At 32.0% G+C, this 20,231-nt stretch overlaps 1 protein-coding gene across 3 annotated transcripts in view; it reads right to left on the bottom strand.

Annotated features, from left to right (window-relative positions):
- Nucleotides 1–11,316: 11,316 nt before the first annotated feature.
- The window catches only part of LOC149785522 (protein HTATIP2-like), a 33,614-nt gene continuing 24,699 nt past the window's right edge, over nucleotides 11,317–20,231 (bottom strand). For all 3 annotated transcript variants that reach the window (XM_089979325.1, XM_089979326.1, XM_089979327.1), the window contains exon 6: nucleotides 11,317–19,178. In XM_089979325.1, the coding sequence (XP_089835451.1) occupies nucleotides 18,953–19,178 (226 nt within the window). In that variant the 3' untranslated portion in view covers nucleotides 11,317–18,952. The remainder of the gene's footprint in view (nucleotides 19,179–20,231) is intronic.

Below are 20,231 nucleotides of genomic sequence, written 5' to 3'. Positions count from 1 at the left end.
ATTAGATTGATAGTCTCAATCAGTTCAATGGGACATATTTGAAAGGTGTCCATACTGTGAAGAACTAATTAAATGATTGTGGAATGGAGGATCAGAGGAATCGCAAGTTTAGTTCTTGTATTATAAAAGTTACATTTTAAATTGCGCATAAATCCAATGATCTGTACTTCCAGTACACCAGTTTGAAATCGACGGTAGTGTCTCTGCAAAGGCAATAAAATTCAATAGGATGTGTATCTTTGACTTTCATCTTCGCATAACTGAATATCAGATATGAACAATTCTCAAAAATCCACTATATTGCCAACTCGAAGGTGTCATTGAATCGATGTTGGCAGTGATAGCATCGAAATCCCGCAAGCACGTTAAGAATTGTAATTATATAAACATTTACAGAAATTATTTTCTACGCAATGTACGGCTTTTGATGGTTTTGTTGATAAATAATAAAGCACATTATGTGATAGAAAACATACCTTTATTATTTGGTGTCAAATCAAAATCAGTCAATTAAATACGCTGAGTGGGTTATGTCAAACATACTTTACACCGTTCGTCCAGATAGTATAATAGGTTCACTCCTTGGCAATGATAATTATACCCAACATTTAAACTTTTGAATCGAATGCCATAAGAGTCATTTATCATTTATAATTTATGATAAACATGAATTATGTATGTCTGATATTGTATACACGCTGATCTTTGAAAATAATACACAATCGGTAACTATCGCCTACGGCTTCCAGAAAAAGAAAGAAAAGCGGAAAGAGTGGAATTGAATATGTGCAGGTCATTTGATTGATTTATTCCTCAGAAAGAACGGCATCGTATTTTTATATTGGTGTACTATTACTTTGAAAACAAAAACACAAGTTAATTGATTATTATAAGTATCAGTTTATTGACAATTAAAAAACATTTTTAACTGCTCATGAATATAGTCCTCAAAATAAAATAGCTTATTCTTTATGTTGAACGGAGTATGAACCCTATGTTTACAATAAACAAATGCTTTGGGAACAAGAATAATATTGCAAAGCATCATATTCCTGCTGGATCCCATCGCTCGTAATTTCTGTATCAATAGTTTTACTGAACAAAGTATGATTATTCTCTATTTTTCCTAGTTTTCTTTTTTTTAATTTTTTTTTTTTTGCCTTTATTGTTTTGTAATTCTTTTTCTAAATATTAGTGCATCCATGTGTCTTGTGATCGAAATCCAGAACCATTCATAAGTAAGACATAACATGCTCTCTTTTGGCCATAACTGATATTATTTTTCCTCTTGCGAATGTAACATGTACAAAGTCGTATTGCTCACGCCATACATATGGAGGGGGCATAGAGTGATGCCCTTGTCCATCCGCCCAGGCACGTCACTTCCGTCCCAACTTTACAATCGGAATAAAATTTTGCATAGGACCTTAAATTAGAAACACACGCCATGTTCGATTTTCACCATTTACCGATACAATCTGATATAAGTATGACCCCTGTTTAACTTGTAACCTAACCATTTAAATTATTTGTGGCGCATACTTGTAAAGACATATATCGTCCTGTCTCTACTAAACGCTCAGATTTGTATACTATATAGCTCACAATGTAGCTGTAATTTTAGGATTGAAATCATGTGTAACATAAAACATCTTCAAATATTCGTAATTTTAACATACAGGTCATGTCCTTGTTTCCAGTTGGTGGAGAATTTTTTTTTAGTTTGCCTCATACCTTATCCCTAACTATGTCAATATCTCAATTTAAATCATGTCCAAATGTAGCTTTAAAACTGTTGAAATGAGGTGTTATAAATGCTTCTCGTGAAATAAACATCTTTCAAATTTACAGGCATGTGAAGTTTAGGATTGTATTTATCATGGAAGTCATAGGAGAAAAGGGGATTAGCACCAAGTAATTACCCATCGAAAATGAGCATATATCAACTTTCTCCACGACAGGGATGACTTGAGTGATACAAGCATGGATTACTTACTCGGGGTAAGTACAATGGACGTCCATACATTTCAACCATGACAAATTAAAGTTTACCTTTATTAATTAATACTAAAGCAATAAGTAAATTTGAGATTATTTACCGTTAAACAGTATCCAAGCTTTTCAAAATAAAAGCAAATATTGTACATTTTAGGGCAAAAGAAGTAAGATACTTATGTAAAACAGACTTCTAGATTCTTTCAAGCAGCAAGATTGAGAAAGACAATTGAGGTAACATTGATTCAGCTTCACGAATCTGATATATACGGGGTTGAAAGGTATGTGTATTTGGTTTCAGTGTGTTAGTGATAACAAATACGTGTACAATTAAATCGTTTTTAAAGGAACCGTTAATGGTCAACTTGTTCAAATGGAGTCCCAAACAATGCACTGTTATCCACTACCGCCGCAATAATAAAGGCGGATAGTTTTGTATATAAAATGTTATCTTTGGGAGCTTTTAACAAATGAACATTCAGCATGGCTGCACAATTTATTATACGAAAGCGCTGAATGTGAATTCTATCTTTTGTACATAACCAAATTTTCTCAAACTCTAAATCATTGCACATTCAGCGAGGAAACTGAATTTGTTTAGACTATAACCAAAATAAACATTAAAAACATCGTCTTCACATAAAATTGAATGTATTGCTAAAACAACGGATAGATGCTGATACTTTAAAAAATTATCAAACTGAACTGGACTATAGGCGAAAAACTTTGAATATAAATACAATTTCAGATAATGTTGATATATTTTATGGGTGGATTATTACTGCTTTACAGCAGTCAAGCAATATTACGCTTCCAAAATCCAAATTCAATTATCACGCCAAACCATATTGAGCTTAAAGATAAACATAGACTATAAAGACAAGCTAGATATATTTGGTTAAAACCAAGGGATAGTAAATGTAACTCTTATTGAAAATATAAAGTTAAGAAGAGATACTTTTAAACCTACAAAGAATAGATATGGAAAAATATATAGGAGAAGTAATCAAAGAAATCGAAAAAGCACAGGTATGTGATACAACGCATTTTTGGAAAGCTATCAACATACGCCGAAAATTAGTCATAGTTTTGACGAAAATCTTGATGTATTTATAGATCTGGTATTAAATCAGGCTCTGAAAGATGGTGCGGGCCTTGAGGTCTTACGGACCTGTATCAGTGCAAGATGGTGCGGGTCATATTGAGGCCTTACGGACCAGTATCAGTGTAAGTGAATTCAGAAAAAAAAATATTAACAATCTAACGTAATCCAAAGCACCAGGCCATGATCGAATTTGCAATTAATATTTGATACATGGCAGTGATTACCCCATAGAGTGTCTGGCAGCTGTATTGAATCAGACGATGAATCAATCTTACATACATGTAATCTGCAACAAAGGGTGAGTAATACCACTGTACGAAGGTAACAGAAAATCAAAGAACTGTTAACTTACTTTTCTTGATACAAAAAGACATTCAGTGAAGTGTGACACAAATGGTTACTTTTTAAATTATTCATATTGTGAATTATTGATAAATCCATTTCGATATCTTGAAATATGTGTATAAATTTACAGAGCAGACCCCACGTCAATTTGTACTATACAGACTGGTTCCCAAATGACCGAGGAGTGATACAAGGAGGCGTTTTGTCAACTTTGCTGTATACAATATTTATAAATGACCTGCTGCTCCAGTTAGAGAATATAGATTTGGAACAAAGAGTGGACCAATAACTGTGCTAATTCCAACCCTAGCTTTTCATATTTCACTTATGGGGATTCCTATCCTAAAAAATCTACAAAAGCTGATAGATATCGCGTAAGTCTGCAGTAACTAGTCGTGATTTGAGCTTAGTATCAGAAAGGTATACGTTGATATATTCGGTCCGCAATACAAAAACTATATCAATAAGAAATGGTATCTTGGATCGTCATATTTGCAGAATCCGGATTCTACAATACTAGACACCGAATTATCTCAGAACTTACGTCACATGAAGCGATAGGCGAAGCATGCAAGAAAGGGAAACGTTCTTTTCATGGTCTGTTAGGTATTAGCATTAAACTGAATGATTTAAACCCTTTGGTTGCTGTAGATGTGATCAAAAAGGTAACATTTCGTTCATATATTCTCAATTAGGTCATTATGCAGAGGGTTGGTAGTTTGTTTTGCAAGCAGGCATCCAAGTGGGTAGGGAAACAAATAAAGGATTATTGTTTGAAGCTTTTGTGGGTAGTAATATAGGTTAGAATGCAAGAACGTACGTATACACTGTAAGTACCTAGTCATATAGAAAGTTAAAATCGTTGGTATGAATGCAAGAAGTAAACATCTATATATACAACAAAGAAGGACGTAGAACGTGTCAAATGTGCCAGTGAATGTGTTCCCAAAAGCCAGTCTAATAAATACATCAACAGTGTAAATGAGGGGAAAAAATATCTGCGCAGATTATGTTAATGAGACAAACAAGAAAAAGAAAAAAAAACACAAAAACACAGGGAGCAGTAATATTGCCTTTTTGATACTGTAATCCACAGACCTTTTATAACGTAGGATTCCCATTTGGGTATTCAAGTGGTATACTATACCATTAAGAGTAATGACATTTTCTATCCTTTTTCAAAGCATATTAAGTAAATTAAGTCCGCTATGTGAGATGTAATAAGCGTAGAGCATAACGTTTGGTAGATCTTTTGATTTTTTCACAGTGCATAACGCTTGCCGAGATATTGTGATTTTTTTCTTCTTCACCGAACATTACGTTCACTCAGATCTTGTCATGTTGAAGCCATAGTAATGTTGTTCAATCTCAGCTTTTGTACAAAGTTCTAAAAGGAACTATGAGAACTATTCGTCAAATATGAGAATAATCTCAACATTCTATCTTTAAATATTACATACGCCCTATTCTTTGACCCAAAAATTCACTTTATCAGTAACGATTGATCGCCTACGCCTTGTCACAAAAGAAAGAAAAGAAGATAGTGTTCTTTTAAAAAAAGAAAGATATAAAGATCATTTGACTGATTTGTATGTCAGAAAATGTATAGTATGTTTAAATGTTTGTACAATAATTTAAAGCTGTGCTGACTCTGTATACGCAAAATAATTGCATTGATTATTATTAGTGCCGCAGTTTCGAGGTGTGGTTATGGACAAAATAATTGCATCTTTTAAACCATGAAAGGCTATCTATACTGCTCATACAAACGTTTCATGCTTTCGATCTGGTAAGTTCATTTTAAAAGGACTTAGTACGCAATATTTTACAACTAAACAACTGCTTCCCAAACCCTTTGTCACTGGAATGTATAAGCATCCTCTTTTAATTGATTGCTCATAAATCTTGTAGAAGAACTTTAAAAAAGCATACAATAATTGCATGTATAATCAATATTTCTACTGAATAAAAACGTTCATAAAGAGTGTCTTGTGTCTGATTCACCATAGGGTCAATTAAAATTTAGGGATATTTTTTCTTCTTTTAAAATGGAACATTTACGCTTCCAAATCTTAGTAATAGTCGATCTATAAACCTAGTAATCGAGGGCTTTAAACCATCTGTGAGTGATGCACAATACATTCGGTTCTTTAATTTATATTACTTTTCCCATCACAGAGAGTTATCTTGAGCAAACGTATTTCAGACAACATCGATTTCGCTTTACCTATATGTTTCTATGCAACATAAGTGTATGCATTTGGTTAGACTTTAATGCTGGCTGCTAATAGGCGAGCAATTAAAACATTGTAGACTCTATACACGAACGTTGCTCGTGCTTTCTTGACTTAATTAACATGGTAAATATTTACACGTATTATCTTGATATTGTGGTATAGTACATTTATAAAAACTGTTAACCATTTAACGTTCATCTTTTCTGTAAATCCGTATTTGTAAATGAACCAAGGCTAAATGGGTAAATTAGAAAAAGATTTTCTTCAAAACGAAAAGTTTAATCCATCTGTTTGGTTCAGAGTTTTAGATGACATATTTATGATCTGGAACCATTCAAATGAAGAACTGAAAAAATTTATTGATCGCCTGAATCATTTTCATCCGACAATTAAATTTACTTATACTGCATCAAGTACGCATGTTTCATTTTTAGATGTAATCTAATAAAAAAATATTGATAACACTATCTCTACAAATATTCATATCAAGGAAACTAATATCCACCAATATGTAGAATATTCTTCATGTCATCCCATGTCATGTAAAAACGGTATACCATATAGCCAGACCAAAAGATACCGACGCATCATTTTAGATGATTGTCAATTACAAAATTCTTTGAATAAATTACGAACTTGTTTCCAAAATAGAAATTATCCTACATATATAATTGATTTTGCACTGAACAAAGCCCGTAATCTTACTCAACATGAGGCTTTAAACACAGCAGAATGTAAAATAGAGAGAGATGTAGTTCCTTTCACAATACAATATAATCCTTCATTACCTAATATAAGTCGTACAATTAATAAATATTATAGTCTCCTAAATTTATCCAATAAAACTAGCGTCAAATCACTTTTCAAAATTAAACCAATTCTCGCTTATAGAAGACCCAAGAATTTGCAAGATTTTTTAATTAGAACTAAACAGACAGAAAATAAAAAAATACACTTTTCGTCATCTAAATGTAACAGACACCGGTGCTCTCAATGTGCAAACATAAGAGAAAGTACTTCTTTCAGTAGTGCCAATACAAAAGAGGTATTTTCTCTACGCGATAACACTAACTGCATATCAAATGATGTGATTTATTTAATAACCTGTAAAAAATGTAGCATGCTATATGTTGGACAAACACTACAACAAGTTTCTAAGAGAATGAATAATCATAGCTTTCATATAAAAAAATTATAGAGATGTCAGTTTTCCTCTAATGTTTCAACACACTTTAACACCAATAATCACTCTCTACTTGATTTTTCTTTCATGCCAATAGATATTGTGCATGGTGACATGAATAGACTCATAAAAGAAACTTATTGGATTCGTAAGTTAGATACTCTGTATCCTAATGGACTTAATGCTAATGCACTATATAAAATTGTATAATTTAAATTGATATATTGTATATCCTTTATAACAATATAATTATATGTATGACTGTTTGTCTCTATTTTATTTTATTATTTTGGGTTTGATTAGTAATTCTCCATTTGGCTCTGAAATGAAACTTAAAGAATCGAAATTAAAAACAAGATGGAAACAGGGTTAAGAAAGCTTCAGCATAAAAAAGAAAAGATGGAAATCCAAAATGGGAAAGAAGAAAGAGAAATATAATTGCAGAAATTGGAAAGGGAGAAAGTGATAAAGAGAAGAAAAGCAAATGAAAATGAAAATATAAATGCAAATTCAAAAAGAGAAAGAAGAAAACAAGAAGAGAGACAAATGAAAATGCAAAGCGAAAAAAGAGTGGGATATACAGATGCAAAGAGAAGAAAGAGAAATGCAACTCAAATTAAAATAATTAGAACTAGTAAGCCGAAACCACAGCCACCACCACCACCACATTACACACAAGTACAGATTTTGATGTTATCAGAAATATGAGGTTACTTAAAGAAAAAGTAAATCAATATTTTCCTCATTTTGAGAAAATTGCTGAAAATTTGCATGCCAAGACAGCATTGAGCTTTATTATCATAACATGCACTTATTGGCAAAGATGGTGAAGTCTACATTAAACTGTCAGTTTAACAAAGTACTAATTATGATATGCTTATGGAATATAAGTATATTGAAGGGTAATGATTTATTACCTGAGGCATATTAACAGAGGTTTAGGAATTGTAGACATAAAACTGGACATACCCATGTCGAACTTGCAAGGGCAACATAACAATTATTTCATAGCTGTGCTCAGCCAAGAAGAAAGACCAAAATTACACCAGACAGCTCATAGTGTTTGAAGAGTTCAACAATTGCGTCCATAGTGACGTCACGACCGACCTTGATGAGTAAAAGGTCGAAGCGTTAGAAAACGCTGCTCATACATCTGACGATTATTCATTCACTCAGAAAGTTTAATTTTTTAATAAGTCCTCCTCTCAGCGGTTGGTTTGATAAATAAAAATTCCATCTCAGTATCAAGCAACTACTTTCAAATCTAAGTCTGGCACAGTTCTTAGGAATCAAGCTTCTAAGAAGACTGATCACATATAATTATCTTTTCCTACGTGTACTTATTATAGGAAGAAAGGGCGCGTTATTTTTGATTGTTACAAAATGAAAAATAAGCAGCAGAATAAAGCCAGAGCTGTTCCAATTATTTTATTTCTAAGAGGTCAAAATCATGGTCTTATACTGAATGCATCCAACAGTTTACATCTTCTGCCTATCATCCGGAATATTAAGGAGATTTAGAAACATTTCATCAGACTTTGAAGAATGTGAATCGGTCATATTGTTCTGATACAGGAAAAGATTGGGATTGGGGTGTTCATTTGCTGTTAGGGGTTCAGTTCAAAAATCATTAGGCTTTAGTCCTTTTCAGCTAGCTTGTGGACATACTGTCCATGGACCATTGAAGTTATGAAAAAAAGAAACTTCTTTCAAATGAAGATTAGGTGATTAATTTTCTTGACAATGTCACCGATTTAAAATATAAGTTGTGAAAGGCTTCTGAAGTAGCAGGAACTAATGTTCACTCTACTCAGTCATAAATGAAATTAGAGTAATACATAATTACAAAGGAATTGAGTTTACATCATGGTGATAGTGTTCTGGCTCTCTTGCTCTTACAACAAACCCACCCTTAACAAAAAATAACATTTTCTACGAGAAAAACGGGAGAAATGTTTGTAAGGTGTACCTGGGGGTAACGAGAGAAATTTTTGTAAGGTGTACCTGGGGATAGAAATGTTACGCAAGATCTTTTTCATCAAATTCAACACAGGTGGCTATTGTCATGAATAATAACTCAGAAGTCAAAATGTGACAACATGGCAAACAATGTAATTCTTGATATTTCAACTCGAATTTTGACTGAGGAGAGTGAAGATGTTCTCCTTGGTGTTGCATATTGCTGTCGTTTTTTTTTTTTTTTTGGTGACATCCACTCCGTTTTATTTTATAGAAAAGCGACAACTGTTATCAGTAGCCACAGATTGTGATATATGCATTGCTCCAAGTCAATCATCCTTCTTTTCGAATTTCTGTTATGGCACTGACACTTTGGATGGTTTCCTTCCGAACCAAGTTCTATGCCCATTATATGCATTGCCCAAAGTCAATCATGATCCTTTTCGGATTCGTATTACGGCACCGAGATTTTGGATGGATTCATTCTGAACCAAGTTCTTTGCCCCTGATTTCTGCCTCTTTTGTATTAAACTCTCATTTGCTGCGAGGAAGTTTATGATTTAGTTTATTCTTTCTGTAGAGCATCTCTCTCTCACTCTCATGCGGTTTTAAGTACTTTATTTATTTCAATTTCTTTTTAGTGTTCCCTCTCTCCTCCTTATAAACTGCCTTATCAGTGATTGTTGTACTTGGGGTGAGGTAAGATTCGCAACCCATGATGGGACACTCTGCTCTTGACTTCTCCCTTATTGAGCTTTGGCTTAGGATTTGCAGCATCCAAAGCCACAGAACTCTCCTTATCTGCATTTCAGGGTGTGCTTGCGTCTCTCCTTTGCATTTTTGCTGAGTGTATTACCGCAAATGGCAAACTCTGGAATTTCATGTTCATGACATAAAGATTCACTGAAATATGTATTATCTTATTTGAAAACATACCAGCACAATATCTATTGCATGCAGGTAAGGAATTCTAGATTATCACTGAAAAGCGCAATGGGTGCTATACATGCATAGTTTTTGCATAAGCAACTTCACATGGTCATGCATACATGTGCACCTCCATTATTTACAGGTATAAAAGAAACCCAACTAATAACACTATATTTACTTTACACTGGAAATTGCATTAGAACATTGCCATATTGGCCATACAGATGGCAATGGCATTGGTTAAGAGTGAGGCATGAGCATTCCTCCAAAAAAAAATTCCAAAATGACTTTCTGACAAGATCATGTCATCAAAATTTATATTTTTGCAATTTGTTCAGGATCATTTCCTACCTCTACCAGCGTGTGCTTTCCCATAACAGGCATAATAATTGCATCAACTGCTCATACAGTAGTTTCTCCCCCAAAGCTTATATAAATTCAACTTTATCCTGATAATTAAACCTAACAATAAATCTTTTATATAAATTTATTATTAGATCATTCATTTACTCAAACAGCATTATTATACAAGATTTCAAAATACCTACATTACACACCTACATGAGTATATTTTTAAACGTTACTCTTTTAAACGTTTTAAGCTTTTTGTAACTTTGTACTCATTATGTTTTGGTCATATATAAATAAATATGGATGTAGAATGGTTTATACAATACATCAGTCAGTGCCATAATGCAAAAAGATATAACATAATATAAGCATTAGTTAATAAAAACTATATCTAATCTGGTCAACAAGAAAGAACTGGAAAAGCAAGTACCACAAATGGCGAAATATGTTCATCTTGTGGCCTTTCCTTTACTAATAATTTGGCAAAGTGTAGACCATGGTCAAATTTCATAAAATAACTGTTGGATTAAAAAAAATGACAACCTTGATAAGAAAACATGGCACTAACATATCCCTTGTCATGACCTTGACCTTAAGACACTGCCAAGTCATGTAAAGAGCAAACATTTAAATATATTCATTAGTTTAAAAGTTACACCAATAAAAGGAAAGAGGTCACTGATTTACATTTTCCTTTGCCATGATCTTGACATTGACACATTGCATGTGGCTATGTAGCGTGACAATAGCCATGATAATTGGTTACAGCCTCATTAAAATATCTTCATTGGTTCAAAAGTTCTACTCCAGACAAGTATACATGCTAGAATGACCTTCACCTTGAAGCAGGAGGAATGGCTATCATGTGGCATCTGTACATTGTATATTATTGGCTAAAGTTTTGTTAAAATAAATTTGGAAACTGACAGTTATACTCTTAAAAAGGATACAAGTCACATAATTATATTTTCCCTTGCTGTGACAATGACCTTAAGGGAGGGGGCATGACAATGGTATAAGACACACTATATATGACCTATACTTGGACCAAGTTGATGCAGACAAGCAAATCTTAACAGAGGGACACATGGAAGGACAGACAGTCAGCAAATAATACACCCAACTCAAGACTGGCATATAATACATCAATGCTATTGGTGTTAAAAAATTTAATTTAGGATGAATATTTAATATACAAGAAAAACACAACCTTTAATGAATTAATACTGATTTTATTGTGCATTACTGTACTGGAAACATCACATTTCATGATCATTATACAACATTACTGTAAATGGGGAAAGTCTTTCCAAACATATCAGTGTCATGATGAATTATTCTCCCAGATGCATTCATGCCAACTGCATGCATCTCAAGAACCAACACCATAGCAAGTCGTCCTATTGGTAGGAATGCTTTATTGAGAGAGTTTAATAACAGAAATATAAAAAACAAATATAATAATAATTAAATACATTAATAATTAAAATTACTCTCATATATCATCTCCATCAGACCCAAACAACCAAAAGAACAACAGCCTCTACTGAAGACAAAAAGAAACAAACTATGTAAAATAACTACCTGATGTATATAAATACTAAATTGTCCCCTATTCACCACTGTCTTCTATTTTATAACAATTTTAAGAACAGAAAAACTTGACCATGGTTGAAAATTATAACAAATTGAAAATCATTGTAGTGAATATCACAATTACAATTGTTAGATTTCTCTTACCTTGGTTACATGCAAGATCACTTGCTTAACAAAATATTTTGTTGTCCAAGATAGTTAGGTCAAGGAGCTATAATCAGCTATAGGCATGCAGTGATTTGTTAATCAAAATAATGATAACTGTATAGAAGTTATGAAATTTTAACCAATTACATAACTGTACAAATGGTATTCGAATGAAATGTATTCCACAAACACGGCCCAAAATTTACCCAAATATAAGAAAATCACTACATTTACTAACTTTTGGAAAATAAATTCTTTCTGCAAAAACACTTGGGCATGGAAGTTCAAAGATTTCAAAATTTAACCGCAGTAAAATTTTTAATTCATACTCCATGAAAAGTGGTTCAGGTTTTGAACTCTTACATGAGAGAATGGCATGGGTTGGTAATTTCAAGGCAAAGTAGAGAAACACCATGGCAGCCAATCCAAGCTGATCCAATGGTGAGAACCAAACATGAACCACTGTGGTCAGGAGTCACTTTTTAAGCAATACAGGTTTCAATATGAGAATAACAACCTGCCTATAAGTGAAGAACTTTACATGTTCAGATCAATTCTGCACTATAAAAACATAATTATCATGGAGAAGAAAAGTTATTTAATATTCACCTCTGCATATGTCTTAATTTGGATATAATAATAATACTACTAATAATAACTTTAATAAATAAGAAAATACAGGCAATATGACATCAATTCAGAAATAAATTTCAGGACAAATTTCAAATGGGGTGATGGTTACTGTGATTGGTAAGTGTAGCCTTATGTACGGTAACAAAAGAAGTAACATGATTACTGTCAACTTGAAGAGTCATCTATTTAGACACTAGTAGGGCATAGCTGAATTTGAACATTACTGACCAGAGCATCTTAATGACCTAGATCTCTGGTCAAGGTAAGAGATCCTGAATAAATCTTTCTGTGTAGAAACCATTTTTTTTTTTATTAGACCCACCATAAAAAATGGCATTTTACTTAAGTGTATAAGTTTCTTTATTAGAGTTGAATCAAAGAACTTAATCTAGAACTAACAATTATATCCAGTGCAAAAGCAGTGGGCCAAGAGAGATCTGGGTCAGTCAGATATTTTCTGCTGATATTTCTCCCATGCTGTTGATTTCAAGTGTAGTGAAAACAAATGTTTCAAGGTTTCTTGTTTTTTGTACTTTCATCCATATTTCATTGCACACCAGCATCATTTGTCCATTACTGAAATACCCTATCCCATAATGCAATGCATTACAGTTGGTCAAATTCTATTTTGCGTAAACATTTTTCTTCTTTTGGTATTCACAATTTTGAACAGCATTGTTTTGTCAATGTGACAGGTGTTTAAGCCAAGACACTTTCTCAAATTCTTTTATAGTGTTCTGATATGCAATTATTTAGTCAAATGTACTGGTGATTTCTCTAGTTTTAGTAACAGCACAGATATTCAGGGTTCCCACGTTTTTCTAAAGATAAATTCCCAGGATGAAATTAATTTTTTCAAGGTTCACATATGACCATTACCGAATGGAATTAATGAACATTTTTGATTATAAAACATGCATTTTCTAAATCTAAAGATATTTTTCTTTCATGACTCTCCAAAACATCTAAGTCAGAAAAGATGATCATGTACAAAACCACAAAATGTATCACACGAAACAAGTTTGATTATATTCCTATAAATTGGCATGTAAAGTCATTTCAATGTTATAGAATAAAAATTCTAACTTTATTTTGCTGACCTGCATTATGTTGCTAAGTGGGAACAACATGATGAACATAAATTTGTTTCATTTCCTTTCAAACCTTTAATTCTAAAGAATTCTATAGCAACATACATATATATATATATATATATATATATATATATATATATATATATATATATATGCATCTTATAAAAAGTAAACATTTCCCACTACAGTATAAAAATAACAATAATTTTGAATCTTGTCTTGTAACGAAAAAAGTTTAACCCTGAATTTATCTGTGCCAATAAAATCCCAAACAATATTTTTCAAACAACTTAATCTCCTTAAGACAATCTGGTTAAAAAGCAAAAAGAAAGCAAATCGCAAGTACCAGGTCACATTTCATCAATGTCATAGTGTTATCTCATGTTTCAGCAGATTAAAGATATAACAATTTTAATACATGTACTCACAATTCTGAGAAAATAATTTTCATAATGATTTCATACATGTATCACTTGATCTAACAGTGTTTAAAGTTTGCTAGACCATCTGGTAAGCAGTTACGCTTTGCCACCACAATATAAAGAGGCCTTCATGCCAGGATATTCTGTGTCAAACTAGATCAAGTTCTACTAATTATTCATAACAAACTGCATAGATCCATATCTCGCAGCACATTGTGATGGTAGGTCTGGGTCTGCACAGTTTGCAGTTGAACTTGACTTATATGCAAGCATATACAGTGATTTTGGGAATGATACTGGTTTCTACAGTTAATTATGGTAAGAACATTAGTATGTCCATCACATACTAATGGTGGTCTCTTAATTTATTTCTTTAAACAGAATATGTGAAACTTAATTTGTAAAATGTATCTTATTAATATTAATGTGACAAAAAGGATGCACAATCAACAATAGCCTCCAGAAAGTTGCTTTATTCTGAAATCAATTCTCTGCATGGGATGTAACTAGATAATATGATAATTATAATGTGAGAGTGATCCCCCTTTTATATACACAACAAGAGAAACACAAAATTAACACTCCTGAAATAATGTGCCTGCAAATAATTTTTCTTAAAAAATTCTTTCCTTTGCGTATGTTTCATCACGAAACTATAAAACAAAAAGTACAGAATAAACATGATATAAATTTTAAAAAATCCATCAAAAGGTATATTAATGCGTAACCAAATAAAATGCAAAGATCAATGGGAAAGTTGCATAAACTGTCTGCAATATATAAAATATTCAGTATTCTGATAAAACATTTTCATTCAGTATATATATATATATATATATATATATATATATATATATATATATATATATATATATATATATATAGATATATATAGCCCCAGCAGTTAAATGTTAACCTCAGTCAAAATATATTTACATTTTTCACAATTATAAAGTTCCAGGTTAACACATCTTACTTTAAATGAAATATCCCGGATTTAAAATACAAAATCTGATATTATCAGGACTTCTGGAAGACATAAATACTGCCTTAATAAATGGACATCTGTATGAATGATAATAATTTTCTTTTTAATTCTATTTCAAGGTTGAAAGCAAATGCTGTTAGTGTGAATATATGAAAAGTCATGATAACTGATGCATGGATATTAAAAGTTTTTATTGTATTTTAAATTACAGAAAATGCTTGTCTTTAATGTCTCAACAAAAAAGCAGCCATGTATGCATTGGAAAACTATGTGCAAAAACATAAAACCTGAAGTTTATTTTTTCTAGTGTTTTTTCCCGAAAACTTTCCATAACAATACTGATATCTTGGAGATGTGTACCAACACAAATACAGAGCCATGTTTTAAAATATACAAATGTCATATTTTGAAGAAATTTGTTACAGCTCATGATAATGAATAATATCAGCATGGAAAACAACAAACATGGTGAAATAATGTTTGACCAAACTTCAACATGGAGGTATAATTCCTGCCGATTTAATTGCTTTGTACTTGCTTTGCTGCATAGTTTCTGAGACTACAAGATTACAACATAATTTTGTCACAAAACTAAAAGTACCAGTATATTAAAACATAATGAATAAAAAGTCAGTAACAAGAATATATACCCAAGGAAAAAAAACATTCTGAAATAAAAGACTGATTTTCAATAATTCTTATATTAGTCAAAGGTGAAGGCAAATAATTTTAATTAAAACTAATTATGCTTTTACAACATCTGTAAATTTTGTTCTTTCATTTTATCAGTTTATATTTTAAAAAAATATATGAAAAACATATCACACACTAGTGCATACTGGTTTACACATTATTTTTGTTTAAAAATCATATGCAATACAAACCCTGAAACAGGCAATGTTACCAATTAAACACATGAAAATGGAAGCAGACTGAACACAAACAAAATGAAATAATTAAAACAATATAGAGGCAATGGAGAATGCAAATGCAACATAAAGAACCATGAATGATAAACAAAAACAAATGAAATGCTGGTGGATTTGAAAACTGATTTACATATATTTCAAGCTGTCCTCAATTTCCATGTTTAAAAGACCTTCTGCGTGCCAATATCTTTTACATGAACTTTTGAATTTTACTCATTTTTTATATTATTAAGGCACAATTTTAATAAGATAATGAAAGCATTAATGAAAGGAAACAATGGAAGCAATGAATACAAATTTTTTATAAATCAAAATGTATTTCAAAATTCATAAATGATAAGAGTTAGTAGCTGAAATGCTTATGTGAATGGAATAGACATTGATAGCAAACAAAATACAAATGATAATATGAAATGCACATGAAGCTCAAATGAAATGCAGATTGGGTAGCATTACCCTTTTTAGGGTCTGTAAATGTCCACACAAATTTGATAAAAACTGATCACAACAAATTAAAAACAATTATAATGCAGATGCACACCACCTAGTACGTCAATAAGGCAATATATTTCTGTAACAAGCATATAATATGAACAGTCTGTATATAGCATCAAAAAACTCCAAAAGTATGATAAGTAAAAACAGTTCATTAAGTAGCAAAATCTTAAACATTCAAATTGACACTAATTATTACATAACTTGTTCACTTTGCATTGATGGAAATTAATTTTTTAATTAAAAATTAAAGCAATGACTCATACTTGTACATAAAATATGTAAAAGCTCATCAGCTTATTAGGAAACAATCTTATGGACAATTTCTGCTGCAATTTCAAAAACAATTAATAAGCATTTAAAAATCACAGCTCAAGTTTAGTGTTGTTTACACATTGTAACAAATCAAAAATGGAAAATTTTGTCACAAATGGAACATAAAATCTGTTGCATCAATTTTGTTACTTTTATCAAATTTATTTTTGTTACCTTTATTAAATTCTCACCATAAAAGGTACTTTTTTGACCTTATTATGATATTACACTGATAAAGTAATTTTAGCCAAAATTTTAAAACCTGCACTGGCAATGGTAGTGGGTCACTTTGGGTTTAATATAATTTCAGATTCTCTACAAAGTACAACTAAAATAGGTTAAACTTACATTAATATTCTTCACAGAAGCAAACAAAAAATATAAAATTCCAACATGCAGCATACATAAAAAAATCATCAGAAATCATCGACAGTTTCAAGCCAAATACAAGAATTGATAGTCTAATACATTATACTCCTCACAAACATGCCCTAATAAAGACGTCATCAAACTGTAACTGTGACAGTGTTCCATCCAGAAGAAAAAGAAATCAAAATTTGAGATCTGCGTTTATGGAATAAGAATTTTCCAAACTATTAAAATAAAAATTTCCTGGGCTTCTTTCTAAATGTTGATAAAGTTTTGGCCAAGTGACAGAACATTATACTTGCCTAAAAAATTTACAAAACTTTCCACAGCTGTAAGAAAAAAAAGACTTTATAAGTCATGTTTCGAACCACAGATGCCATGCCCTATGCCCATTTCCAGACAACGTTAGCAATTCCTAACAACTTTTGTTATATTCTAATACAATGTTTTTTTAATTATTATTACTGCAGTTAAAAGAAAGACAACATCCTAACACACATCATCTCCACATCCTTTTGTTGCTTAAAATCACTCCTACATCACAAAAAATGCCCTGATAATAAAAGCACCCTCCCTTTCCCAACATGAAAAGAGAATGTACATGTGGAGCACTGCATAAAAATGTATGAATGAATCAACAAAAAATTATCAAAAAGTTCAAAATATATAGAGATATACAACATATGAGAAGAAAGATTTACAATGGTACCATACACACAGAATTTTATGATCCCATAACCACAGTTATAATAACATAATGCACTCAACTACAAGTATCATACTTTAAAATCATAATTTGTAAAATTTATTTGTGTTCACTTCTGGTTTTTACATAAACTCAAAAGTGCACAAATTATGGGTGTTCCAGGATTAAAGAGATGGTAGATTTTGAATGGGGACCCTGTGTAATTTAAAACATTTCCCATTCTGATATACGAGAAAAAATTGGGTGGAAGAAATTCCTAATAAAAATATGAGGTAGGCAGGCTAGACCTACTATAACTAAAACTTTAATGAACAGTTGGGTACTGAACAAGTTGCCAGCCATCCTCTTTCTATTCTTAGATCTGGAACAAACCTACGATACAGAGATCTTCAATCTGACCACAAAAATGATGAATATAACTGTACCCAAGATCTATCTCAGAAATAAAGACATTCTGAAGTTTTAAATAGGATTAAAATAAAATGTGTATGAAGATGCAAACAATATGTTTTTAAAAGCATTAGGAATTTTCAAAATTTACAAAGTTTAAAAAAAATTAATATTTCCCTTCAAAATCCCCTATCTTCAATTCTGGACAACCTCAACTTACCTCCCAGCCTAGTGTAGTGACTATCAAATAAACTTGTGCATAACACAAACTCCAATGGCATGCAGACTATTGAAATCACCCTGCTTGGCAATTATTTTTATCTCAAACGGATTGGTCAAGCGATCTGTCCGAGTCCAGTCGATCACATATGTGGGTCAGTTGAAAAGTTTGTCAGGATCCTGGTCTGTCCCCTATATGGGATATATGGGTAGAACAAGTGGTAAATCAGAAACAATATGGGTAACCTACGTTGGTTGGTCAAGCAGTCTGTCAAAAGTGCAGTGGGTCACCAATGCAGCTGTATTATTGAAAATGTCAAATTTCACACCTTTATAACTTCAACATCTCTAATTAATTTCCATTATATTCTCACCGCTTACTTGATACTTCTCTATCACTTACCAGGATATTTTCAAGGGTAAAATTTCAAATTAAAGAAATAACTATGATAATGGCAGAACACTCGACCAAAATCTGAGAGGTTCATGGGCTAAATGCAAGGCAATATTATCCTAGAGTTCGATACTGCTTTTCCAAGATTCATTATTTTTTGCATTTCACAGAAATCCCCGACATGTAATGAATGGCTTTGTTGTCCAACAGCTCCACAGTTTTCACAGTAGGTGTTACAACATTGTTGACCATAGCCTTTACCAACACATCCATTGGTGTCGTAATAGCAGTGGGGAACATTTTTGCAATAGGAATGAGCATAAATCTTGCCATGGCTTCCAAAGGTCTGCTTTCCTCTCTGTTTACCATTAGGACACTGAAAATATAGGAGAGGACATTAATATTACAACATTAGTATAAAGTTACATCATAACAAAATGCACATACCCTGTACATTAAGTCAATATTAGGATCATGTCATATCACAACAGGAAAGCCATACCCTGTACATTAAGCTAATATTATCATCAGGTCATATCACATCATGTCATATCACAACAGGAAAGCCATAACTTGTACATTAAGTCAATATTACCATTATGTCATATCACAACAGAAAACCATAACCTGTACATTAAGCTAATATTATCATCAGGTCATATCACATCATGTCATATCACATCAGGAAAACCATAACCTGTACATTAAGCTAATATTATCATCAGGTCATATCACATCATGTCATATCACAACAGGAAAGCCATAACTTGTACATTAAGTCAATATTACCATTATGTCATATCACAACAGAAAACCATAACCTGTACATTAAGCTAATATTATCATCAGGTCATATCACATCATGTCATATCACATCAGGAAAACCATAACCTGTACAATAAGCTAATATTATCATCAGGTCATATCACATCATGCCATATCACAACAGGAAAGCCATAACCTGTACATTAAACCAATATTACCATCATGACATATCATATCAATTCACAACAGAAGCCAAAACCTGTCCATTAAGGCAATAATTATCTATCTTAAATGTAATTCCATAACCCTCAATTTAATCCTGGTACTTCAGAAGCCATAACTACATATTTCACATTACTTCAATTTAAATGTGGTAACCATGTTTATATGGTCATAATACACCATCTTCTGCAAGAGAATGCATATAACTTTTCAGCAAAAAGATTCTGAATTTCACCAATCATTAAGATACTACAACTGTCAAGGAGATTACCAGAGATGGTTGAATAATTACCATGCTTATATGTGAATTATGCATCAATGACACAACAAAGTATAAATAGTAACAAACTTTGTTGGAGGTTTGGTGACACTGATGCAAACAATATGGTGGCAGTGTCTGTGTGTGTTTGTGTTTTGGATTTTTAACATAGCTTTAACAATT

This window comes from Sinohyriopsis cumingii, chromosome 13 (genome assembly GCF_028554795.1).
Source record: "Sinohyriopsis cumingii isolate HCF-2022 chromosome 13, ASM2855479v2, whole genome shotgun sequence".
Taxonomy (NCBI): Eukaryota; Metazoa; Mollusca; class Bivalvia; order Unionida; family Unionidae; genus Sinohyriopsis; species Sinohyriopsis cumingii.
The sequence above is the reverse complement of the archived record's forward strand: the minus strand, read 5'-3'. Positions and strand labels throughout refer to the sequence as shown.